A 27,257-nucleotide genomic window follows, 5' to 3' on the forward strand; every position below is an offset into this window, starting at 1 on the left:
CTTTGCTTACCATCTTAAATCCAGTATAAACATAATTACTTGATTCTCCTGACTGCCTTATTTATTATTTGTATGATCATTGCACCAAGGAGCTCTGGTCATGGAACAGGATCCAACTGTTCGAGGTGCTATACCAACACAGAACAAAGACAGCCACTTGCCCTGCCACCTTTGCTTATACTCATGGTTTAAACACATTGTTTTTTAGTTCTTGAGGTTTTATTCTTCAGAGTAAAGGGAAGTTTATATGATGTTTTTGTTAACCAATCATTTCTTTAAGACTATTAAATTCAAATTTTAGAGCTCTCCAAAAGGTCTTCAACAAAATAAATGAGTGGCATGGCTCAGACACACTGCTGGTAACAGACAGCAGAAATCACTTCAATACCTAGGTTTAGGTAACTCAGTGCAGTAGACTGAATATCTTCGCTGAGAAGATTCATTAGGAGAGGAGAGCTGCCCTTGATTTAAGTCCAAAAGAGAAGATTTGATGTACTGTTATGTATATTATGTTTAGCTGGGGATTTGGGGAAGCATTACCAAGCTGTATCTGAAGTTAAGGCGTCTCAAGTTACATAACACAGAAGTGACAATGAGGTGCAAATAGAATTATTTAGCTTTAGAGCTACAGTGTGAAGTAGCAACTAAAAACAGAAAGCCAGCTCCCTTGGTAATCGTGTGGGAATTGCGGTCAACACAAAATTAACAGTCAAGATTAACATTTCTTGCTTCGAGTCAAGTTCTAACATGCACAGACTTTGACAGATAATAAGAAAAGCCCACATTTTCCAGGGGCTGTTTTCCAGTGTAGTTTTACTAGTAAAGAAAATGAAAACATTAGAGCACCAAAATCATGCATCTTATATGAAGTGCTGTTAAAACAGATTGAATTCGGTAAGTGAAAAAAAGAGATGGACAGAAGTTTGATCTCTCTGTGCTTGACTCCAAAACATCTCACCTGTAAACCCACAAGCTTCAGCTAGCAAGAAAGTGCTCCAGGACATCAGAAAGAAGAGAGCTGTCTCCAGCAGGGGGAAGCAATGCAGTTTGGTAAACTTGGTCACATAAAAACGTTGTTAAGGGATCAACAAATACCTGGTGATTTTGGCTGAATGTTAGTACAATTATACCTAATGTTTATAGAAAGCCTTTTTGTTTGCATTAGTGCAAAGTGTCAATCCAAACAAAGACAATTTCAACATTAAATGCATCAACTCATTTATGTCAAGGCTGAAATATTAGACACTCAAGAATGAGGAAGTTTAAGGTTTCTTTTGCAACAGTAATCTGGCCATCTTGCACATCTTCTGATATACAGTACATTAGTAACACAAATATATCAAGGTTTTACATTTAACCAGACAGACATGACTAGAAATGACTAAAGACTACTACTAATACCCAAGTCTTACCTAGTGCTATATTCATCAGTAGATCTCAGAATGCTTTACAACTGAGGTCAATAACTTTACATATGGGGATGGCTATAGTGCACTAGCCTACATTGTCTCCCTATGTGCAATAAATGTTTGTTAACATTGTGAAAAGCCCTAACCATTTTAAAACTCTCTGTTCTGAGTACTCCACTTCTCAGATTTGATACTGAATTAGTGCTTGGTTCTGAATTAAAGCTCTTCCTGGGGTATTTGTTTTTTTAATTATTTTTTTAAAAAAGTCCAGAAACATTTTAGTTTATAGCACACACAGCCAGAGAAGACCAGCTGTCTTTTACCAAGGCATCTTTGAAATCTGAATTGAAAAAGGTCTGATATGTATGCTCCAGTATGCCACCTTTATAACTTTGAAACTACTGAATCAGTTTTCTTCAAAACTTGGCTTGTAGCCTTTGAGGCAAACAAAAATCTCAGCTTCAATGAAGCTGTATTTTTTCATGTCCATATAAAACTTAGAAACAAACCAGCTGAACCAATTTAATGCAGTCTTTTAGGAAAAAAAGATTCATCTGTGGCATAAGAGCAAGCCCAGATAGTGTCAGCACAAAAGGAATTTGTTTGAGAAGTTCACAGAGCTACTGAAAGATGGGAGATAGAATGGAAGTTGAATTAAACCTTTAAAATAGCACCTGCTTTATACCTCAAAATAGTTATGATAGAAAAAACTGATTGCTTCTTTCATATTAAATGTTTTAGTCAATTTCTAGTTTCTGTGCTGACATCAAACACTTCCAGGCATTCAGGACACCTCAGACAGTTGATTGTATCTGAAATGAATATGGGACCTATCTTTAAGATATACTAGGCAAAATGAAAGAGCTACTAGCAGCAGCAAAAAGATCCTTAATTTGCTGAAGCGTATGGGAGAGGCTGTTCTGGCTACTGCGTGGTTCTTCTTTTCGCATGTCCACAGAAGCCCCTCCTCACAGTTGGAAACTATTGGGTTGAGGTGCTTTCAGGTGAGCAAACGTAGAACCAGGATGCAGCAAGTGTATGTAGCTTCCCCTCAGATTCCAGCTGACATCTACATGGGTTTGTCAGTGCCTCATTAATACCCACTCTTCACTACCATTATTACTGTTACACAATGGCAACATGCCTGCTGAGTAGCCATGGTCCAGTAGTTGAGGCGGAGGCTGAGGAGGGATGACAATTCCTTCCTCTTGAGAGCCACAAAGTTTGGAGACCATGCTCCTTGCCTCTCCCATCGCCTCATAAGAGAAGCAGTCATCCCTGGAAACTCTGCTGCTCTCATGTGGGCTTTACCACAGAATTCCATGATCACGATGGGGCCATAAGTGATTAACCATGGAACACCAGAGGTGGCTAAATGAATGAGAACACTGTATTTCAATTAAAATCCCTTCAGCATTAAGTAGTCCCATTACTTTTATCTCTCAAAGTTATTATATTGTTATTATTGAAAGGCAAGGATGGAGTCTGCAGCATAATTTGGCTGGAGTTTGAGTTAGATAAGACCAGCTTCAGATGAAGGCCATTCAGTGATGGTGACATTACACCAAAGAGTAAGACTGGTATTTTGGCTTTTACTTTAGGGCTTAGCTATACTTGAGAGTTACACAGCACTGGTGGTGGCTTTACAGCTCTGTAACTTACTCCCTGTCCACATGGACAAGGCACATACAGTGCTGTATCTCCCTGGCTACAGCGCTGGTTGTACTCCACCTCGACAAGAGGAATAAAGAGAACAGCGCTGGTGCTGCAGCACTGGAGTGCCAGTGCAAACAGTGATGAATTTTACTACGTTGTAACTGACCTCTGGGACCTTCCCATAATGCTTTTTAAGTAAAGATAACACTTTGTTTTGTTGTGATGCTTTTCTTTGTTTTGTTGTGAACTCGGGGCTTCCGGAGCTGCTTATCTAAAAAACAAACACAGCTACTGTTTGCTCAAGCAGAGGCAGGCAGGGGGATCCTTTTGGAATGTTTGCTTGAGGAGAGAAGCAGCATGGCGTGTGGGAGGGTGGGGGAGGGGTCCATTTCGGAGCAGCTGCATATCTAGTCTGTGAGGAAAAAACACAAACAGGGTTATTTGCATTTAGTGAATGAGAGAGGGGTAGGGGAAGGGGTTGGAACTTGCAAGGCAGGGAGCTGACACAATGTCAGCTCCAAAAATCCACTCTCTCTGTCTCCCCACGCTCCCTGTCACACTCCACCCCCGTCTTTTGAAAAGCATATTGCAGTCACTTGAATGCTGGGATAGCTGCTCATAATGCACCACTCCCAACATCGCTGCAGATGTGGCCACACTGCACCGCTGGTAGCTGTCAGTGTGGCCACACTGCAGCGCTTTCCCTACACAGCTGTACGAAGACAGCTTTAACTCCCAGCGCTGTACAGCTGCAAGTGTAGCCAAACCCTTATTCTTCATACTATTCCCTTCCCTGACCAAAGCCCACAATATTGTAGAGAGGGCACTGTACTCTGCTTGTATGCACAAGCAGGCAGACTCTGCACTTGCAAGGAAATATTATGTACAATACTCTTAGAATATTTTTTAAAAAAAATCACATAGTTGAGTGTGGCAATATTGACCAGCTATCAGTCCCTAGATATCTTACCAAAAACCAAAAGAACAAAAGCAAGTTATTTGCATAACTACTAGAAACAATCAAAACAATTTTAAAATGGGTAATGCATGACTTAACTTACCCTATTTAATAGGCCCTCAATGACAAAGAGGTGCAGAGGCAGGCAAAGTGCTCTAAGAACTACAGCTGTGTCAGTACTGGGGAAAAAAATCAGTTAGAAGCAGAAGTTTATGAAGCTTGTGTGTGACTTAACATAACGCGTTACTGTTCTTTTATAGCAATGTTTCTCAAACTGGGGTTGCCGCTTGTGTAGGAAAAGCCACTGGCAGGCCAGGCCAGTTTGTTTACCTGCCCCGTCCGCAGGTCCAGCCAATCGCGGCTCCAACTGGCGGCGGTTCACTGCTCCAGGCCAATGGGAACTGCTGGAAGCGGCGTGGGCCGAGGGACTTAGCGGCTGCCGCTTCCAGCAGCCCCTATTGACCTGCAGTGGTGAACTGTGGCCAGTTGGAGCTGCAATTGGATGGACCTGCAGACAGGGCAGGTAAACAAACTGGCCCGGCCTGCCAGGGGCTTTCCCTACATGAGCAGCAACCCCAATTTGAGAAACACTGTTTTATAGCTAATTAAAACCTCTCTTTTCAGTATTATACTTGGATACAATTAAATTATTTTTTGATGTGAATCTCACTTTTAAAAGAGTTTAAAGTTTCATATCTAACCGAGGATTCCAGTGCATGTATAATAAAGCAAAGTCTCAAGCTTTTTCTTAACATATGTTATCTTGTGAACAACTTTCCTTTCCATTCCCTCACTGGCCACTCTGCCTCCCATTCATCAGCAAGTAATATCCCTGTGTCAGCTAGAGCAAATGCTAAAATGAATGTGTCATGTTACAACTATTTATGTATTTTAGCTGTATTTTAAATATAATTTGGTAGTTGAATATAAATTGAAATAGCAGCAACATATGACCAACCAGCTCCATATGGACCATTGGCAGACCAGAGACCAGTTTGAGAAGCACTGTATTAACATCATGTTAATGGTCACTCAAAACCAGAGAAGTCTAAAAAATCAGACTGTAAAAGGTACCACGGCACCTTCTCTCTCTTAATGCCTTAAGCATTTTCATTATGCAGGACATGGGCAGGGTGAGCAGCCGGATAGCCTGGACTATGGGAACATGTAATGAGACACACACTGGGGGAAATGTCCAAAATGAAATGTCATGGATTTATGATTTTAAAAAAATATTTATCACCTTCCACTCCTTTGAGGTCAGTTTTCTGATGCACCCATGCATCAAAGTAAGACAGACTGTGTTTGAGTAAGAATACACCAGCATATCTGGAAGAAAAGGCTGTGAGTTTGATGAAGCATCATGACCTCTTACTCTGGTCAAGCTTTAGGCCCAATGCCCCAGTCCTGCAACCAGATCTAGAGACTGAATGATTGTACCTGTATAAAACACTCCACTGCAGATCCAATAGTAGAATTGGGACATAGGCTTGAAAATAATGGAAAAAATTCACATGAAATGGGTCATATTATATCAATACTGATAAGACAGAATCAAATTTTATTTGAACAACATCTGAGATGAGACTCCTGAAGAAAGATTAAACACAAGACCCATAGCAAGAGCCCAATAGTGTCTGAAAGGGTTACTAATGGCTCAAGTGGTTAAGGCACTGCAACAGTGAATATGAACCACCAAGTGGCCTTCCAAGTGTTAAAACTGCTTCTTTTTAAGGGCACTACAATTACAATCTATATATAAGTCTCACTAGTGTAGCTATGTCACTTAGGGATGTGTAATTTTTACCAATATTGTTATACCAGTAAAATCTTTAGTGTGGAAAGAGTTATACCAGTATGAAGGTGGTGCAGAGGGGTGGCAGGCCAATTAGGAGCTTCCCCTTGGCAGAGTGCATATGCAAGCCCTTTCTCTCCCAGTAGTACTCCTTGGGCTAAGGACCTTAATTAGTCCTGTAGTCTTTAAACGGCCTCGACCCTGGTATCAAGCCGTACTCCAAGGCAATTTCCCTGAAGGCAATGTCCATATCCTCTCTAGGCCTTTCTGTCCCCAGCTCTCCTCCTGGGCTACTAAAAGGGTTCAGTTCCCCTTCTGAGGTGTATCAAAGTCCAGGTCACTTCCTGGGTTCTCCCCATTGGCAACTGGGGCCCACCCGCTACTCTGGGTCCCAGCCCAAGGACCTTATAATAGCAGCCATCCACTCTGTCCCTTTATCTATGCTGAGTCGCTGCTATGATTTCCTGGGCCACTTCCCTACAGGCCCAGCACATTCTTCACCCTTACCTTAGGGCCTTGTCCTGGTTGAGTCCCAGCAGCCAGCGAGGAGCTCCTTCTTGCTCCCCCTGGTCTCTACCAGCACTGCTCTGTCTGAGGTCCTGTAGCTTCATCAGCCAGCCAGGCACACCATCCATGCTCCTCCAGCTCCAGCAAGGAACTGAACTCACGCTGGCCCTCCAGCTCTTTTTATACTAACCTGCTGAGCCCTGATTAGCTGCCTCCCCTGCAGCCTCTCTAGGCCACTTGGCGGACTCCACTCTATTGCCTTTTTCTGGAGCGGGATGTGGTAAGACCACAGGACCCTCCAGAGGGCCTCAAAGGGTCTGGTATATCCCGTCACAGGTGATAATACAGCTATTCCCCTTGTTGTATGGGTGACTAAGGCCTGATCTACACTTAAAAATTTTGCTGGCAGAGCTGTATAGGTTAGGAGCATGAAAAAAAAACAACAAAAAAAAAGTTACCCTCCACATGCACACAGCTATGCTAGCAAAAGTCCCAGTGTAGATGCAGTTATTCCAATAGTCATGTCCTTTTGTGAACATAGCTTATTTTGTTTGAGGAACTGGTATAACCTACATGAGCAAGAGTTCTTTTGCCAGTATAAGCTGTGTCTCCACCTGTTTTGCTGTTATAGCTACATCAGCAAACTCTTCCTAGCAGAGACAAGGCCTAAGATGACATGATACTTATCACGATTTTCAGTCAATCAATGTAGACTACGGCAAGTTGTGTTCAGCAATGTGTTGACTAATGATGATTGAAACTTGCTGGAGTCAGCATGCAGGATCAAGGCTTTGTTTAATGCTAACACACCTGCACTTTGGAAGAGTTAAACACAAGAAAGGATATCAGAGCTGTCACAACCCCTGTCACTGCTCCCATCATGAAAGAGCCACTGAATATTCCAAGGAAAACTCCAACTGATTTGAAAAATGCTGTGGCATCAAATGCATGGGTGTTTTCACCTGTTGGCTGATAAGCAACTATTGATCTAGGGAGAAAAAAATATAGTCAGATGACAATGGAGGAGGTAGGGGAGGCAACAAAGTCTTTTATGTCAGATCATCAAGCAAAGGGATATTGTATTCTGCTAGACTCAGATTCTAAATGCCAATTCTCTTCTGACTGATTCATTACACACCTCTGTAGCTGTCATGGTATAATTCCCCAATCTGAACCTTAGAGTCCAAAAAATGGGGTACCAGCATGATTCCTCTAAGCTTAATTACCAGCTTAGATCTGGTAAGCTGCCACCACCCAAAAATATACAGTGTTTTGGGGCACTCTGGTCCCCCCAAAAACCTTCCCTGGGGACTCCAAGACCCATATTCCTTGAGTCTTACAACGAAGGGGAATAAACCATTTCCCCCCCTTCTCCTTTCTTCCTCCCAGATCTTTCCCGCCCTGGGTACACTAGGAGATCACCGTGATTCAAACTCCTTGAATCACAACATAGAGAAATCAGGTTTGTTTCTCTCCCCCTCCCAGGCGTTCCCTCCCTGGGCTATCCTGGAGAGATAGACAGATTCAAGTTCCGTGAATCTAAACAAAGGGATTTCACCTTTTCCCCCTCCCTTCTCTCTCACCAATTTCCTGGTAAGTACAGACTCAATCCCCTTGAGCCTCAACAAGGGGAAAAAATCAAACAGGTCTTAAAAAGCAAAACTTTTAATAAAAGAAAGAAAAAAGTAAAAAATTGTCTCTGTAATTTAGATGGTAAAAGTTACAGGGTCTTTCAGCTTATAGACACTAGAGAGAAGCCTCCCCCCAGCAAAATACAATTTAAAATACTCCCAGCAAACTACACATTTGCAAATACAGAAAACAATCAAAAGACTAAAAAAACTCGCCTTTTCCTGGTACTTATTAAAATTAGAATAGAAGAGATTTTTTCAGAAAGATTGGAGGAATCTGCTTACATGTCTGGTCCCTCTCGGAATCCAGAGAGAACAAAGCAAAACCCAAAAAACACAAACAAAAGCTTCCCTCCACCGAGATTTTAAAGTATATTGTTTCCTGATTGGTCCTCTGGTCAGGTGTTTTTGGTTTACTGTTTGTTAACCCTTTACAGGTAAAAGAGAGATTAACCCTTAACTATCTGTTTATGACAGTAGCATAGACAAAAACGACAGCAACGTTTATCAATTCAGTTCACAAGGCAGAATCCTTTTAGAAAAAGAAATGTGGCGATTCAGTTTTTAGAAAAATAATAGGATTCATAGCTACCACTTAAACCATAGGAAATGGAAAATTTCACATAGTGGAAGCCTGAATTGTTACTTACGAAGACAATACAATGGCAACAGCATCATTTAGAACACTCTCTCCAAACAGAAGGGCATAGAGATCGACATCAGCATGCAGCTCATTGAATATTGCCAGCACGGTAACTATAAAAATAAGAAGAAAGAACTTGTATGTTAGTTTATTGTGAGTGCTTGTGAGCTGGAAGGAGCAGACATTTTCCAATTTGCCTAAAGAAGCAGAAACCATAGACTGTGGAACAATTTCAAACCAAAATGGGAAAGACTTCAGTCATATTTAATTAAGGGTCATACTGTACAGGTAGATTGATTGTTAGAGGTGAAATGACAGTTTTAGGGCAGTCTTGTTCCAAAATGGGTCTGGCTCACTTGCTGTCTCTCACACCCAAGAAATTTCTCTAGGAAGTCTTCCCAAACGTTGGACACAAATAGACAACAGTTCCACTTTGCCAGAATCCTACTATTTTTTAAACAATACATCCAAGTTCCACAATCAAATAGCCAGAAAAAAGTTGTGGACTGGTAACAAACAATAGAAGGCTTTTACAATCTTTTCACACAAATCTTTAGTATTTCAGTTCTTTAAAAAAAAAACAAACAAAAACTAAAACTAAGAACAAAAAAAAACAACCAACCAAAAAAAAAACCACATTATACCATTCATAAGTACCTTGCCCAAAAAATAGACTCACCCCATGTGTATCTTATTTTCACTCATCATATGCCAGTTTCCATATAAAAGGAAGCAGAAGTGAATCCAGCTACCAGCAGTCCATCTCAACTGCTGGCTGCCACTTCCCATTTTCCCAGAAACAGATATTGAATATGTAAAAATGTGTTTTAAAATATAGTTCCTGCTCTGTATTTCAGACAGACAGACAGACACACACACATGCACAACAGTTCTCCAGAAATGTTGGGTTTCCAAATTTTATAGGTCTGTAGCACTTTGAAATTTGAAGACACAACTTCAAAAAAAGTTAAACAGTTGGCTATATAAAAAAAAGTGTCCTTATTAGTTGAAATACTAAAATATATTAAAATAAAAAAAAACCTTAAAATTTCAAAACAAATTGTGCCTATTTTATAAAAAGTAATACTACATTTCAAGCAGTGAATCTATAAAGTGATAGCCAGGCTCTCCAGAAAATGAAAAAAGATTACATTCATTCAACTGAATTAAAGTTTATATTCATAAAAGGAAAACTCTATTAAGGAAAATATCAGCAGAATCAACCAGTACATTTTGTTTCTAAATGTGTCGTCTCGCCAGATACCAGCACAGTCTTTGACAGATACCAATTGTCCTGATGCCCAATATATACATCATACAGTACAACACAGAGTTACCACTGTAATGTAACTGAAAAGAAAAAAAAATGTTAGAATTGTCAGCTATACATCCTCAATGTGTTATCAATGGAATAATTTCAGTAACTGCAGTACCTGGATCAGTAGCAGATATGACAGCTCCGAAGAGGAGACAGTCTGTATAATAAAATTTATCAGAGAGTTGTCCCACCAACTTCATTAGTTTTACAACACCATACATGAGATTCCTGCAGTAAAAGAGGATAAAGCAGTGTTTATCAAAACAGGGAGGGTGGGGTCTTCTTTGTGAGGCTCTGAAGAATATAGCAAAGATAAAATCCTCTCATCACTGCTCAGGTAGGCCTTGCCACACTAAGGGGGGAGGAGGGAAGGGGATTATCTACACTTGAAATGCTACAGCTTTGGTGTAGGTAGTGTCTACACTGATGGGGGGGGGTTTCTCCCATCGGCCTAGGTCAGTGGTTTTCAAACGTTTTTTCTGGCGACCCAGCTGAAGAAAACTGTTGATGCCCACAACCCAAGGGAGCTGGGAATGAGGGGTTTGGGGTATCGGAGGGGCTCAGGGTTGGGGCAGAAGGTTGGGGTGAGGGGATGAGGGCTGCAGGGAGGGGGCTCTGAGCTAGGGGTGCAGGCTCTGGGGTGGGGCTGGGGATGAGGGGTTTGGGGTGCAGGAAGGGGCTCAAGGTTTGGGGAAGGTTCAGGGCTGGAGCAGGAGACTGGGGCACGGGCTTACCTCCGGCCATTCCTGAGGGTTGCTAAGGCAGGCTTCCTGCCTGTCCCGGCACCGTGAACTGCACTGTGCCCCGGAAGCGGCCAGCAGCAGGTCCAGCTCCTAGGCTAATGCGCACAAGCAGCTCTGCATGGCTGTTGCCCGCAGGTACTGCCCCCGCACCCAGCTCCCATTGGCCGCAGCACGCGGAGCCCTGTGTCCCCCCTGCCTAGGAGCTAGACCTGCTGCTGGCCGCTTCCAGGGCGTAGCGAGGAGTTGGAACAGGTAGGAACTAGCCTGCCTTAGCCAGGCAGCACCACCGATGGGACTTTAACGGCTTGGTCGGCAGTGCTGACCAGAGCTGCTGCAATTCAGTGCCTTACATTCCGTGACCCTGTTCTGGGTCGCGACCTGCAGTTTGAAAACCACTGGTCTAGTACTATACCTCCTTGAGAAGCAGTAACTAGGTCGATGGAAGAATTCTTCCGTCAATCTAGTGCTGTCCACACAGGGATTCAGGTCTTATTAACGCCTGTCAGGGCTATGGATTTTTCACACCCCTGACTGACTTAATTAAACTGACCTAATTTTCTAGTGATGCCCAGGCCCAGAGTTCAGTATCGAACAGTGAGAGTGGAACTCTAATCTCTCAACAGTTGTTTCCTCATCATCTGAGTCCAGAGCGTGATATGACCCAAAACAGGTCATTTAGCACCCAGGAAGTCAGACATGTAGTCTGTCCTCATTAAAAAACACAATCCAACAATTTCCCCTAATGAATTGTGTAGTACTTAGGGAAGGAACTTTGCACTGTAACAGCTATTAAATTATTTTTATCTCTGCAGTGAAATTCCCTCAAGGTAGTATATGCAATAAAGCAGCTACTGAGTATATATACATTAAAGCTTTTATAAAAGTCCACATGCTGAAAAGATGCAACATCGTTAACAGAGTAGGTATTCATAATCAAAACCATTTTGCTTATGTGTCTTATTTTGAAATAGATGAAAGAGGATGCTTCTAAAAGCTGATAGTCAAGATTCTTGGTTAGCAGTTGCCTCTATTCTCTGGATTAAATGTATCTTCATTAGAAATAGAGACCAATTCATGTAGAATCAAGTATTTTTGTAAAGTTTTGTTTTCATAACTAATTAATTGAACCAACAGAACCTTGAATCTCTAGGACTGTAGGGCTGGACAATAACAGTGACCACCACGGAACTGAATTGTTTGGACAAAAACTTCATGGTCTGTTTCTGGCAACTCTGTATGACAGCAAAACCTTATCTGAAGTCAACCAAATTCTAGCATAATTTTAGAGGCTGAATTTTGCCCAAAGGACACACCAATAAAACCCTAATTGAAAACTTACAGTTACTATTCTAATAATTAGAAAACAGAAGTTTAGGGAAATATGGCATTTATTTCATCAACCTAAAACTAGTACATAAAAGTTGCACAATCTCACAAAACTCACTCACCCAATAATAAAACAAGAGACTGCAGTTCCTAAAAAGGCATAAGCCAGAATAGACCCCAGATTCCTGAAAAAGTGTCTCTGTATGAGAAAAAAAATGATATTATAGCTCAGCTATGTGAAAACTCAGACATCAACAACATGTTAGGACAGCCCTACAGCAATATAAGGAAAGAGCCTTCTACTCTGGGAGGAAATAATATTTTCAATCTTACTATGTAAATCTTCTGTAATATTTAAACAAATTTAATATAAGTCCCACCTGAATCACATTTAAAACCTTGCGGAGCTTGTTGAGACCCAGCTTTATAACCAGATGCTTGTGTGACTAATGTAACTGAGGGCCAAGAGTTTAAAAGGAAAGTAACTGTAGGTGATGACCCCAAGTCACAAAATGCAGTCTTGAATTCCCATCCTCCAATATTCAAAGGTGTTCAGATCACAGTTTAGATTTGGGCCCATCTCTCTAAAAGTAACTCACTGAATGCATACAATGCAGAGGAAAACCAGACAATTCACTGGGATATATTGTTTATCTTGCTTATTCAATAGCAATGTTCAGGGGTAAATAATGTAAGACAACACGTAATTAAAACAGCATTCTATATATTTGGAAGAAAAAATAATATACTCTCTCTTAAAACAATCCAACTGTTTAGAAACAATGAATGAGACTTTTTAGCTTTGCAAGAGGCACCACCAAAGAGACACTTGTGCTCAGGACTGCGGCACCAATGGAGACTGTACTCTTGCGGTTAGTGATGTAGCATTAGGCCGAAAGTGTCATGGTTACCTTCTCAGAAAGTGCTTACGCTTACCTTCTTCAAGCTGTACCCAGCATGGAAAATAATAGGAGGCAACAAAATGTTGAAGAAAACTTCTGGGTCAAATGTTACCTTTAAAAAAATGTAAAAGCCTATTTAAAAACAAAAAAAAGAACAGAGTACACAGACAGCAGTTGCCAGTGAAATCCTTACAATTTTACCATTGGAAGTATTTAATGTTAAACAATTTGCTAGGTATTTTCTCTACTACCCATGAAGTAACATTATATACGTGTAAAGGCAAAGAAATGAAGATTTTAATAGAGACCACTGTATGTGGAGAACTTTGGTATAACAATATATTCAGGGAGCTTCTAAAGTTTAACAGTCCCAACTGGCAGCCCCCGCCTTAAATGAATCAGAAACACAGAAATTTAGATTCAAAAGGTGCTGTATAAAGCCCTTTATCATGGTATCAACCATGATGTTTCTGCAGAATTCTGGTTCTTATTTGTAGTGCCAACAGTATTTACACCTTTTAAAAATACATCTTTTGCATATAGTTGCCATATAAGTAAGTCACCAAAATCACAGGTGTACACACACACACACACACACACACACACACACACACACACACACACACACACACACACACACACGCTTTCTTCAATGGAAGTTGTAAGTGTCAAGTCCCAATGAAAGCCAGGCCAAACTGTTCAAGGCAGCAAAAGAATTTAAAATTAAAGATACACCAGCAATTGTAAAAAGTCACTGATCAGTACTACTAGAAAACTGTTGTGTCTAACTTAGGGTTTGTATGGAAACTCCCAGTTTCAGATATTTTACATCTGATGGAAGGGGGGAGAAATGAAACCAGTTTTTCCTTGAACATAACAGAACTAAAAAAAAAGAGAAGAAAAATCAAAGATGCTAAGTGTAGAAAACTCCCTATACTATAGGACTGAGTTGGACTTCAGTAGCAATTAGTGTCTTGACGTCGCTCCATAAATGTTAGCTAATTAACAGAAGTGGCTTTGGTTATACTGAGCATCTTGAACTGTTATGAAAGGACACGTGAACACTATGATCCAAAGAAGATACAATTTTGCCAATGAATGCCATACAGAGGACACTTTTGAATTAGTTTAAATAATTTAGTTCTATTACATCTGGAAATACAATACCTAATATCATACCACACACTCAGTTTGGAGGAAAAGAAGGGAAATGTGGGTAAAAAGAGCAGTGTGAAACAGGAAATGACACCTATACAGCAGTCATTCACAAAATCTCAACTATCCTTACCTTTCGCAACATGTCATTCTGTTCCACATTGTGTATTTTTCCAGGGCTTATTTCTCCTTTAAGGGTGTACTCAAAAAACTTTCCACTGACATTGACCAACAGCGTTGTAAATGGTCGGTCCTCCTGCGAGCAGCTGAATGGCTTGTCATGGCCACTGCTGGAGGGAGAACCATATCTCAAGATCACACCAACAATGAGTCCTGAAAAATAAAATGTTTTTAAGAGTCTGTAATAACATGACTCTGGCATAAGCGGAGAGTTTCTAGATTCAAGTATCACTCAGTGCACAATATGTGGAAGGGTACCTTGTGGCTACACACATACCATGCACATATTTTGTAGTGACCGACTGTTGTTATTACTGTTTCAAAATTAGTGATACTCAAAGCAGGTCAGGATAAAAGATGTGGTTTCAATTTAACTGAATAGCAACATTAAAAAAGTGAAATTGTTCCTATTTCTTTCTATGTACTCCTCTATCAAGGGGAATTATCATTCTGAATTGTGCTGAAAGCCATATAATTGTAAAATACAGAAAATAAACCATTTTACATTGGCAATATCCCACAGATATACCAATGCTAACAAATACCAGTTTTAAAATACTTTGCAAGTTATTTAATTGAAACATACTGTGGCAAAATAGATATATTTTTCACTTATAGAATAACATGAAAGCATCACTGCTATAATTCTGCAACCAGCATCACAGAGAGAAAGAGGGAGACATTCAGTGCATTGCAAATTTAGCAACCAATCATCCAGACAATATGCACCAGAAGCCTGCTGCACTTCAGCAAGGCCATTTGCTGAAAGGATTTCCATTTCAGTTAAGAACACGTCTCCATCTTTCACAAAGGTGAAAATAAACACAGTAAGATGGTGCATTGCTCCTATGATACGTGGAAGGGAACATGAAAACTGCTCTAAAGCTTTAGAGGAAGACAAATTACTCAGATAGTCCAAAGAAAACAAAAACTATTACTAGGGAAAGATATATAATAGTACAAAGCAGGAATGATTTGTTCCCTCTCAAAATATAGTTTAAGGGAATGCTTATGCAAGGAGGCTGAATAAACACAGAATGGGATTGTGATAGCAGATAGGGACGGAGCACAATCTATTATGCTCTAAAAGAATGAGATTTTAATCTAGCACTGAGAAGCCACAGGAACGATCTCAGTATGAATTGTAGTCAGCAAAACCAACCTAAAAATATAAAAATCACCACTACTCATGTCACGGGAAAATGAACAAACTGACAAGCCTTTGGTCAGGGTGGTTATTTCTAATATCACTTGTGTCTAGCCACTGTTCGGGTGCCAACTGCAAGGTGAAGATGAAGACAAAATGTATTGATAAAAAGGAGTGCTTTTGTCAGAAGTAGTAAGAAACTGAATGGCAACCTCAGGTCATGTTTGCTCACTGTGGGCCTGATCCTCCCTTTTCCTGCCCCAAAGAAGTTTGTTTCCCCTAGACTGCAGCCAACTGAAGTAAATAAAAAATAACACCCAAAGGAAGGATGAGATAACAGAGAAGCTTTTTATTTTTACGGCATCAATCTTTCAAAAGGTCAAAAAGGAAAGAACCTTGTCCTCTTAAATTCATAGTAGAAACGCCAGATTTCATTTAGTAACAGATAGCATACCAGATCACTGGAATAAGTCTCAAATGCCTGCATACACAGAGTCACACATGAATAGCATAGAGCATAGTTAGCCTCACATCCCACTGTTTTCATAATCAACAGAAAGTGCCGGCAACTGAGAAACTGAAAGGCATTCACAGAGGTTGTTAATTGTATTTTCCAGGCTTCTTTTGCCTGGCATTCAGAAAAAGAGAAGAATTTATATTGAAAAATTGCTATTGTACAAGCAAAGCAAGCTGGTGTTATGATCTAGCAGCAATTAATTGTTATTGAAAAATCCCAAAGAGTCACAAAAATTCATGAGACTGATTTCTTAATCAACACCAAACATTCAGGCAATTATATTTCACATTTATATTGAACTTTTAATCCCCAATTATCCCAAAGCATTTTACAAACTACACAGAGGACACAAGAGAAATGTGGGGCGGATGGCTATGGTCAGGCAACATACAGCACCCTATACAACAGATCAGGCAAGGGAAATTCAGCCAAGCTTAATGGTGAAAGTTCTCATAGCTTTACACTGTTCTCTCTCCTCACACTTGTAGAAAACTGTGTGGATGGAATGTTTTGTTTTATTTCATTTTCTGAGAGGATGATTTTCAACACTGATAAATAATTGTTCTAGATCAAGATAGCAGAAATGAACTGCACCCTCACTTATTGTTTACTAAAATTTAATAGATGCTTTTTTAAGCAGGTAATGGAAGGAGAGAACCTCCAGCAAAGAAGAGGATTGTGGCTACAGCTAGACTGAGACTTCAACTTGGAAGACTGTTTGTATTTGATTTTTGTCTGAGATGTGGAAGTGAAGTTTCCCTCTTTTAGCTAGACCTGGAAAGTACCATCATCGGCTTAACTCTCTACACATAGAAATTGGAAATTCCCCTTGCTATTGCATTAGTCAGTCCTAGTGTAGTGTTGTACATATTCTTATTATAGAATTGGATCCAATCTACTCTTTTCCTGTAATCAAACTAAGGCAGTTCATTTAAAAGTTTTAGGTGAGATCTATTTATAACTAATATGCCTCTTTTAATGATTAAACAAAGTATGTTTAATTTGTATATAAATAAAAAATTCAATGCAATAATTAAAGCAGCCACCTGGAAAATACCCGAAAACATGCATGTATTTTTTCTGTAGTAATGTAACACCAATGCTCAGCTGCAGCTGAACAGGGATTCACACAATATAGCCACGTCTGGACCCACCCTCCTCACAGCACTGAGTCTGGCAACAGTAGGCAATATCAGAAACCAAGTTCTCCAAATGTCCACCCCTGCTTAAAAAGTTGCTTTTCATTTCTTATCTCTGGGTTTCCATTACCTGAAGGGTGGGTGGTCAGAAGAAACAACACAGAATGACAGAGGGAGAGTGCAGACAGACGGGGCACAGATTGAGGAGAATGTCATAAATAAGGGCCGGTCTATACTAGAAGCACTACATCAGTATAGCAGCACCAATGCAGATGTGCCGCCAGAGTGCATCTGGTGAAGACGTTCTCTGCTGATGGCGGAGAGCTCTCCTATTGGCATAATAAAACCACCTCTGCGAGAGGCAGTAGCTATGTTGGTGGGAGAAGCTCCATTCACACCAGAGATTAGATCTGTGTAATTTACGCTGCTCGGGGGGGGGGGGACTTATTCTCACCCCACAGCAACATAAATTATACCGAAGTAAGTGGTAGTGTAGACCTTGGCTATATGGAAATGGGCATAAATGAGGAAGAGATGTGGATAGGGCCTCTCCTATCATTTCACAAGATCTACGTGTAGCTGCATCAAAATTACTATCATAAGTGATTAATCTACTGGGGGTTTAAAAAGACCGGCTAAAAGAGGAGGGGGGGAAATCTGATCTTATCTTGCAAAGAGATATTTAGAAATAGTTTGGACCCAAGACACAGGTTTTGTAAATAAAAACTTACATTAAATACCTATATACCTGCATCACTGCAAAAAACAGACAACCCCACACAATGTGGACCAGGTTATAGTTTATCTTTGAAATGGCAGCCATCAAAGCCCCGAGAGGCAACAAAAGAAGCTAGTAAGGAACATTTTATTTGAATAGTGGGAAGCCAGGGAAATTCCATCCCCTTAATTATACAAGAGGTGGAAATTACTAGGCAGAGCTAGGCAGGAACCAGATTTTTTCCATAAGAAATTCTGGTATGTCAAACTTTGTCTAGTTCCAAAATAGAATGAACAACATTTTTTCCAAATTTCCCATTTAAATGAAATTTAAAAAACCCCACAAAATCCATTTTAGATCAAAATGTTCTGTTTTAGTTTTGCCATATCAAAATGTTTGAGATCTAAAATTTCAAAATGAAAAGTTGTTTTAAAACAAAAATATCCAGATGTTTCACTTTGGAAAATATTGAAACAAAATGTTTCAACCGCATCAAAGTGTTTGTCTCCTGCTCCCTTCCTCCCACAAAGACAAAATTTTGTCAAAATCAACACATTTATGTGAAACATTTTGTTTACAAAAAAATGGGCATTTTTGTCAGAAAATGTCTGGCCTGCTCTAAAAGGTACAAGTGCTTTGCCGTATCAGTTCAGAAGATGGATGGGCTTGTTACCAAAGCACAGAACTGGGCTCTATTCTAGGCTCTGCCACACAGTTTTAATATGATCTTGGGAAAGTTATTTAACTCTTAGTACATCTGTGAAGTAGATGTATTTTACCAATCAGGAAAGTGAGGTGCAGAAAGGATGAATTCATTAACACTTATCCAGCATTTTGAGATCCTCTGGTGGAAAATGTAGAAGTATTTTATTTTCTGCTACGTATTCAACCTTCTACATGCCCTGGTCTGGCTTAGAGACCTTTGTGTTGCTTTCAAATCTCCCTTCAGAGTTGATTTATTTGTCATATGTCTGAAAAGATGCCACATGCCATTAAGTTTACTTGCTTGTGATAGGGCTGCATGCATACAAAACTTTAGATATACTTACTTTTAGGTAGACTGATCATTTTGATTTACAACCTCAGAAAGGCTGGATTTGCAAGCCCCGTGCTGAAATTTATACATCACAAGGAATACAAATTCATCTTTTAGACAATATATGGCTTAACTCAATTCCAGAAGAAGTGTGACAGAAAAAGAAGCCAGATTTAGCATTGCTTGATGGACAAGTTGAGTAATCCTGGTTTACTTCAGCATTAATTGCTGGCATGTTATCACTAAGCATAAATCCACTAGAGTTTTGATTCCAGTACTCTGTTAGATAAAGCCTTAAGAATTCTAAAAATAAAAAAAGAAAGTCTATGTAGCAAATTGCAGAATATGTAGTGATTCTGTTTCCTCATTATGAGGACTCTTTGGTGGAGAGTTAATTAAGAACCAGAATCAATACAGAAAATACTTGTCTGGAGGTCTTTAGGAGGAGATTTTACCTCATAAAAAGAACCAGGAGCCTCTAAGCTAGGGTCTCAAGTACAGTATTGAATTTTTGGCTATGTTTACACTGCACAATTCACTCAGGTGATTGGCACCCAAGTCACCCGAGCTTGGGGTGTGAGCAAAGCCCTGCCCACATTATCCTCATTCACCCATACATGTTTGGGGACCAATCCTTTGTGCTAAGATGCTCAGGAGAACTGTTTGTCCTTCAAGGGATGGGTGGGAGGGAGAAATTGTGGAAAGACACTGGAGGACTATCAGCAGTCGAGTAATTTAGCTTGCATTCTCACTGCAGAGTGCGTGGATTCCAGCCTGAGTTCAAGCTGAGCCCAGCAGAGTAAACTAGCCCAGGCTTAAAGCACCTCCACAGCTGGGTCAGAAGGTATTCTGTGTGGATGGTAAGAGGATCTGGGTTGAAACCACGTAAGTGCCTGAGTTAATTGTGCAGTATAGACCTAGCCTTCCAGTGCTCCTAACCTCAGGGGTCAAATAAGGAACCATTGCAAGAGGAATATCTTCTGTAAAATATCTTTCTGCTGGAAAGAAGCTAAAACATTTCTTGTATTAACTCAGGGGAAAATGGTTTGACCCAAGACTCTGAAAAGACTAACTGGCCAGAGGGCATGTTTGTGTTACCAGACACAGCAAAATGAGGTCTTGTCCATACTAAACTGTTAAGTCGACATAAGGCAGTTTATATCAATCTAAGTGTGGAGGCGTACATACTGCAATGCCTGTCCTGCTGATTTAAGTCTGCTGCTACACCAATATATCAAAACCACCTCGACGAGAGGTGTAGAGCTTATGGCAACAAACTTAGAACAATGCAGTGTCAGTGTGGACACTGCATTGCTTATGTCACCCTAACTGGCCTCCAGGAAGTGTCCCACAATGCCCACTGTGACTGCTCTGGTCACCAGTTTGAACTCTGTTGCCCTACAGCCAGGTATACAGGCATGTGTTCCTTCCCCTTTACAGTCCCAGGAATTTTTGAAATTCCTCTTCCTGTTTGCTCAGCATGGAGAGCTCCCCGCTCACCTACAAACGGTGATTCCTATACATATACAGTGGCATTATAAAATTAACGTAAACACAGCAATCATTACTACAGCACAAGAAAACAAACAATGCCTGGGACAGACATTACTGGAGCTTGTTGTCAAAATGCTCCTTCAGAGCCTCCCTGATTTGAATAGCCCCCCCATTGCCCTTCAGCAACCCTAGTATCTGGCTGCTCAAAAGCAGCAGGCCAGCCAATCCACCTCAATGTTCCATCCTTGTGGAAACATCTCTCCCTTAGTTTCACAAATGTTATGCAGAGCACAGAAGGCTGCTATTATCATGAAAATATTTTCCTCACTGAGGTCTAACCTGCCAAAAAGGCAGTGCCAGTGACCCTTTAATCAGCCATTTGTCCTTATTGAATTTCATCCTATTTACTTCAGGCAATTTCTCCAGTTTGTCCAGATCATTTTGAATTTTAATCCTATCCTCCAAAGCGCTTGCAACTCCTCCCAGCTTGGTATCATTCGCAAACTTCATAAGTGTACTCTGTATGTCATTATCTAAATGACTGATGAAGATTTTGAGGAGAACCGGACCCAGAACTGATCCCTGCGGGACCCCACTCATTATGCCCTTCCATATGACTGTGAACCACTGATAACTACTCTCTGGGAACGGTTTTCCAACCAGTTTTGTGCCCACCTTATAGTGGCTCCATCTAGGTTGCATTTCCCAAGTTTGTTTATGAGAAGGTCATGCAAGACAGTATCAAAAGCTTTACTAAAGTCAAGATATACCATGTCTACTGCTAGAAAGCTATCAGGTTGGTTTGACATGATTTGTTCTTGACAAATCCATGCTGATTGTTACTTATCACCTTATCTTCTAGATGTTTGCAAACTGATTGCTTAATTATTTGCTCCATTATCTTTCTGGGTACAGAAGTTAAGCTGAGTGGTCTGTAATTCCCTGGGCTGTCCTTATTTCCCTTTTTATAGATGGGCACTATATTTGCCCTTTTCCAGTCTTCTGGAAAATCTCCCATCTTCTGTGACTTTTCAAAGATAAATTGCTAATATCTCAGATATTTCCTCAGTCAGCTCCTTGAGTATTCTAGGATGCATTTCATCAGGCCCTGGTGACTTGAAGACATCTAATTTGTCCAAGTAACTTTTAACATGCTCTTTCCCTATTTTAGCCTCTTCTGATCCTACCTCATTTTCACTAGCATTCACTACATTCGATGTCCAATCATCTCCAACCTTCTTGGTGAAAACCGAAACAAGTCATTAAGCACCTCTGCCATTTCTGTTATTATCCCCCCCCGCCCCTTCTTTCAGTAACGGACTTACTCTGTCCTTGGTCTTCCTCTTGCTTATAATTTATTTGTAGAATGTTTTCTTGTTACCCTTTATGTCTCCAGCTAGTTTGATCTCCTTTTGTGCCTTGCCCTTTTTAATTCTGTCCCTACATACTTGTGTTATTTGTTTATATTCATCCTTTGTAATTTGACCTAGTTTCCACTTTCTGTAGGGCTCTTATTTGTAGATCATTGAAGATCTCCTGGTTAAGCCAGGGTGATCTCTTGCCATACTTATTTTTCCTACGTATTGATAAAACGATAACTTATAATTATAAGAGTCAAACCTAATTTCTGAAAAAAAGTTTTAGAATTTACTAGGTGCAAGATGCTTTCCAGAGTTCCAGTGTAGCAATGTTCAACTTAATTCTCTGATAGCTTTAACACTGGCTCCTCACTAAGGCTACAATTTTTTCATGGAGGTCACCGAATCTCTGACTTTCAAAGATGTCTGTGATTTCAACAGCTCCCCGCCTGCCAGGATGGGGGTAGGGGATCCCTGGCCGTTCCCCATCTGTGGGGAGGGGGATCCATGCAGCTCCCCAGCCCCACTGGGGACAGGGGGACCCTGGAGCTCTGAGTCCCCATAAGTGGCAGGGGCCCAGGAGCTCCCAGCCACCCCGCAACTGCCCCAGCCCCTTCCCATTTTATCATGGATATTTTTCGTAAAAGTCATGGACAGGTCAAGGGCTTCCGTGAATTTCTCTTTACTGCCCGTGGCCATTGTGTGACTTTCACTAAAAATATCCATGACAAAAATCTTAGCCTTATTCCTCACACACAGAAACATACAATTGAAAATTAGAACAAAAAGGCACCTCAACATTGTACGCACAAGATACCAACAGGAGACTGAGAAGTGCAACTGTATCACATCTTTCTTTACAACCATTTTCTGAGGAAGAGGTCTTTGGCCCAGTACAAATCTTTGCAAAAGAACAACAAAAATTAACATGCACTTTGAACAGTCTGCACATGTCATTCAATCTAGATAATACTATGCAGTAAACCTTTGGTATATTTGTAAAGTAAGTGCCAGAAAATATTAATGATAAAGTAAAGTTTGTTGTAATTATAACATACTTTCCTCCCGTTTCTTCACACACGCTTTGAAATGCATTCCCTACAGTCCACCATAAGCTCTTAAATTACTCTTGTTCTCTTCATTAGACAGCAGGGATGAGACACAAGAGAGTTAAAACTTAAAAAATGAAGTGTGTGTGAAAATAAGGAATAAAACTTTAAAATGATAACTGGGATGTTTCTGAACTGTGAATCACATTAATGGTTGCAAAGGATTAGCTATTAAAGAAATACCTGCAAGTCAGCAGGACTGGACAAGCTACAGCAAAGAGCTTGACAAGAAATGAGGAAGAAAACTGCTGAAAAGATAGTAATCATTTCTGATAAGTCTTCAGGAACAGGTGAGGTGTGACACAACTGAAAAAAGGCAAATACAGTGCCAGTCTTTAAAACCTGAGACTCAGACTTATACTCAGCTGTACTGTAATAACCACATAACTGCATTTAAGAAATAACAAGAGGATCTGTGTCAACACTCGAAGGAATCCAGCGTGCAGTAATTAGATTTAATGGGTTTATTGGTTTATAAGATATACCAGACAAGCCAGCACAAATTTTAAATTTGGGGACATCCAGGAGGTTATGCCACACCATCTCCTTCCCATCTCTTCTAGCCAATGTTTAATGAAAGAAAATAAGATTGAGAATATCAAAACTTTGTGTTTTGCAGGATCTAGGAAGTATCTCTTCATCATTCAAATACTGACCCAGAGAATTTTTCTTTTTTTAAGACATTACAGATTAGGGGGACTAAGGGAACACAGTGGACAAAAATTATCTTGATTTCCACAGGACTTTTGAAGCAATTTTATAAAAAACTTGAGAAGTTAAAAAGATATCCCAAGACTATAAACAGCATAGGACAAAATATATCCTGACTTACCATTGTATGTCTTACAGTATTCTATAAAGGCAGTATAATATTTTCCATTTTATATGACATATGAACTATTGTGTACAGTAGATTAGTTACATACTACAATGTAGTTTAAAAGATGCTTAACAGATACAAGCAGAAAGTAGTCAAAAAGAGTGCATTTTCATTCGGACCAATAGAAAAATGGTGGGTGAAAGAGTGTGATCGAACACCCAGCAAAAAATCAGCCCTGGAATTTGCACTTTTTATTTTAATAGTCAGCAATCTGGAGAACATTGTTCGTTCCAGCGTGACTGGACTACCGCAGTTATAAAGCATCAGAAAAAAAACCATTAAAAACGCCGGAAAAGGATCAAAATTGCATATCCATTATGGCAAATGTAGAGAGATGAAAAGATAAAGGGATGCTAGCCACCAAAGTATAGTAATATCTATGGAGTCAAAATGATTGCCGGTAGTTATACAACTGGACTCTGCTATTAAGAAAAAGAAGGAAAGCAGAAAAAAAAATATATATATATATGCTACAGAGCAGTGGTTTTCAAACTGGGGTATGTGTACCATAGGGGTACGAGACCTCTCGTCAGGGTGTACATAAGAAAAATCCTGTAATGGCAGACAGCATGTGTCATGGTACAATTCCCCACTCTGAACCTTAGCGTCCAAAAGATGGGGTACAGCATGAATTCCTCTAAGCTTAATCACCAGCTTAGAACCTGTAGCGCTGCCACCAAGCAGGAATTACAGTGCCTGTTACACTCTGGTCCCCCCAAAACCTTGCCTGGGGACCTCCAAGACCCAGACCCTCTGGATCTTAACAGAAGGAAAGTAAACCCTTTCCATCACCATTGCCTCTCCCAGGCTTCCCCTCCCTGGGTTACCCTGGAAGATCACTGTGTGATTCAAACTCCTTGAATCACAAAACAGAGAGGACAATTCACCTTCCTCCCTCCTTCTCTTTCCCCCTCCCAGACTCTTCCTGAGAGAAAGTAATCCTGGCACAGAGAGAAATCAGCCTCTCTCTCTCCCTTCCCTCCTTTCTCCCCACCAATTCCCTGGTGAATCCAGACCCAGTCCCCTGGGGTCTCACCAGAATAAAAAAAAACAATAGGGTTTTTAAACAAGAAAAACTTTTAATTAAAGAAAGAAAAAACAGTAAAAATTATCTTTGTAAATTTTTTTAAAAAATGGAATAGGTACAGGGTCTTTCAGCTATAGACACTGGGGATACCCTCCCAGCCTAAGTATTTTAAGTACAAATTAAAATCCTTTCAGCAAAATACACATTTGAACTCCTTTCAGCCAAATACACATTTGCAAATAAAGAAACCACCATAAGCCCAACTCGCTTTATCTACCTAGTACTCACTAGTCTGAACTTATATGAGCCTGTATCGGAGAGATTGGAGAGAAACCTGGTTGCACGTCTGATCCCTCTGAGCCCCCAGAGTGAACAACAACCAAAACTAACCGCACAGCACAAAAACTTCCCTCCCTCAAGATTTGAAAGTATCCTGTCCTCTGATTGGTCCTCTGGTCAGGTGACAGCCAGGCTCACTGATCTTGTTAACCCTTTCCAGGCAAAGAGATATGAAGCACTTCTGTTCTATTAACTCTTACTTATCTGTTTATGACAGCATGTTTTATTTAGTACAGTGGTTTTCAAACCAGCGGGCATGGAGGAACGCTCGGAGGTGTGAACTGAGCCCCCCATTGGAGTTACTATTTTTGCTTGCACCCCACCACAGCCCACGCTTGCTGGATGGCCCACTGAGGTGAATCAGGGGTTGCAGGTGGCGCTCCCTCCCTGAGCCCTGCTGCACAGGGGCCGGCCTGAGCCACCGGGTGTTGTCACCCCCCCCGAATGTTCCTCTGCACCCCCCTACAGGGGGTGTACCCTACAGTTTGAAAACCTCCAGAAGCTCTTGCTAAATGGATGGTAGAAATCGGGGGGGGTGGCAGAGGGGGTTGGGGAAGTTACCCTTCATGCACCCGCTGCGTGTCACCTATTCAGATTGGGGAACTCAGTAGACTACATTATTTGGAAAGGGGTACGCAGCCTAAAGAGTTTGAAAACCACTGCTATAGAATATAGGAAGTTGAAGACTTACAATACAAGAGACAACTGCCATCCCATACTGTGTACATGTGGTGTACTGGTACAAGCACAGAACTGTGAGTCAGGGCTCCTGAACTGGTCACTACTGACTCACTAGAAGAACCTGGACAAACAACCTCACTTAAAGAGACACCGTCAACTTACAGGGGGCAGAGAAAGTGGGAAAATCAGAATGTTTGGTCAGAAAACATTTTTATTTATTTTTGTTACAAGTAACAACAAAGATTTCTGTAAGTGAAATACATTTGAGAAATACCTACTTTTTCTGTCTGCATACTTTGTAAAGCAGTTTGTGTTTACTCAATGGTTCCCCTGTATAGCAAATTCTCCCTGTTCACAAGAATCCTCCACACAGGAAAAGGGTAAGCAAAAATAGGAACGGGATTCTGAAGACAAAGTTTAGCAGCAAGATCAGGAGCAAAGGTAGTACCTGAAACTACTTTTAACTGGCTTTCTGAAGTTTACTAAGTTTGAAGCTGACAGTGTCACTTTAACCTCTGTATTGGTTTACCGATTTGAAGAAGAATGGTTGTCATGATTAATGAACATGAGTGGGAACCAAAGGATCTGGGTTCTAATTTCAGCTCTGCCACACAGACTTCCTGTGTAATCTTAGGTGAATCTACCTCAGTTTTCCCACTGGTAAAATGGAGATAATACTTCACTTTTAAAGCACTCAGATCCTGGGACAAAAGGTGGTATTGGACCAACTCCTTCTACCTTTATTAGGAGTTCTCATTAAAATTCATGCAAGTTTTTGTATGAGTGAGGAGTGCAGGATTTGGCCCAGTTAGTCTCTCCCATCTAAGAGGAGGGAATAATGCTATTTCACCCAACCTTAGCACAACCACACATTGAATATTGTTCTTTTTAGGGCCACCCTCAGTATGGTCTAGCTTTTCAAAGACTAACACTAGATAGTAGCAAAATCTGGAGAATGCGACAGAAGTTTATTTAGCACAGAGGAGAAAAAGAGTCAAAAAGAGGAAGGTTCAATAGGGTAACCATGTACAACAAATCTGAAGAGGGATTAATAAGATAGGACAGAGCCCTTTTCTTCCAAGAGTGAGCAAAATGGCCAAACTATAGAATAAATAATGTTACAGATTGTGAACATTTGGCGCATCTCAGCCATGGAAATAGCTAAATACACCACATTTATATAACTCTGGAGACCATTATCTCTGGGAGGGGAGGAGGAAGAGTTTGGTACTGTACCTTTAAATTTCTGGAGACTGCTTTCTGCACATACAGGTAGCCATTTTGTGGGGGGGGACATACACATTTTAGTTTAAGAGAACAGCCAAACACAGAAAAACAAATCTTAAACAAACAAGGTAATCCTTCCTAAAACTCCAGTAGCTATCTGTACTATAGGAAAACATTACAGGTACATGCATGGGACACAGTCAAAAATCAAGATCCCTGTGGGATTAGTGCAAAAAAGAACCTGCTGAACCTAACTAGTTTTGAAAAGTCTCCCATGGGCTATTTATTATTGATTCATAGATTCTAGGGTCAGAAGGGACCAATGTGATCATCTAGTCCGACCCCCTGCACAAAGCAGACCA

General features: G+C 40.5%; 1 protein-coding gene across 3 annotated transcripts in view; it reads right to left on the reverse strand.

Annotated features, from left to right (window-relative positions):
* Window positions 1-27,257, reverse strand: part of SLC9A7 (solute carrier family 9 member A7) — a 117,898-nt gene that overhangs the window by 39,215 nt on the left and 51,426 nt on the right. For all 3 annotated transcript variants that reach the window (XM_030571402.1, XM_030571401.1, XM_030571403.1), the window contains exons 2-8: window positions 14,177-14,376; window positions 12,923-13,000; window positions 12,109-12,185; window positions 10,033-10,145; window positions 8,607-8,712; window positions 7,172-7,313; window positions 959-1,064 (exon numbers count right to left, since the gene is read on the reverse strand). In XM_030571402.1, coding sequence (XP_030427262.1) covers window positions 959-1,064; window positions 7,172-7,313; window positions 8,607-8,712; window positions 10,033-10,145; window positions 12,109-12,185; window positions 12,923-13,000; window positions 14,177-14,376 — 822 coding nt within the window. The remainder of the gene's footprint in view (window positions 1-958; window positions 1,065-7,171; window positions 7,314-8,606; window positions 8,713-10,032; window positions 10,146-12,108; window positions 12,186-12,922; window positions 13,001-14,176; window positions 14,377-27,257) is intronic.

Source organism: Gopherus evgoodei, chromosome 1 (assembly GCF_007399415.2).
Source record: "Gopherus evgoodei ecotype Sinaloan lineage chromosome 1, rGopEvg1_v1.p, whole genome shotgun sequence".
Taxonomy (NCBI): Eukaryota; Metazoa; Chordata; order Testudines; family Testudinidae; genus Gopherus; species Gopherus evgoodei.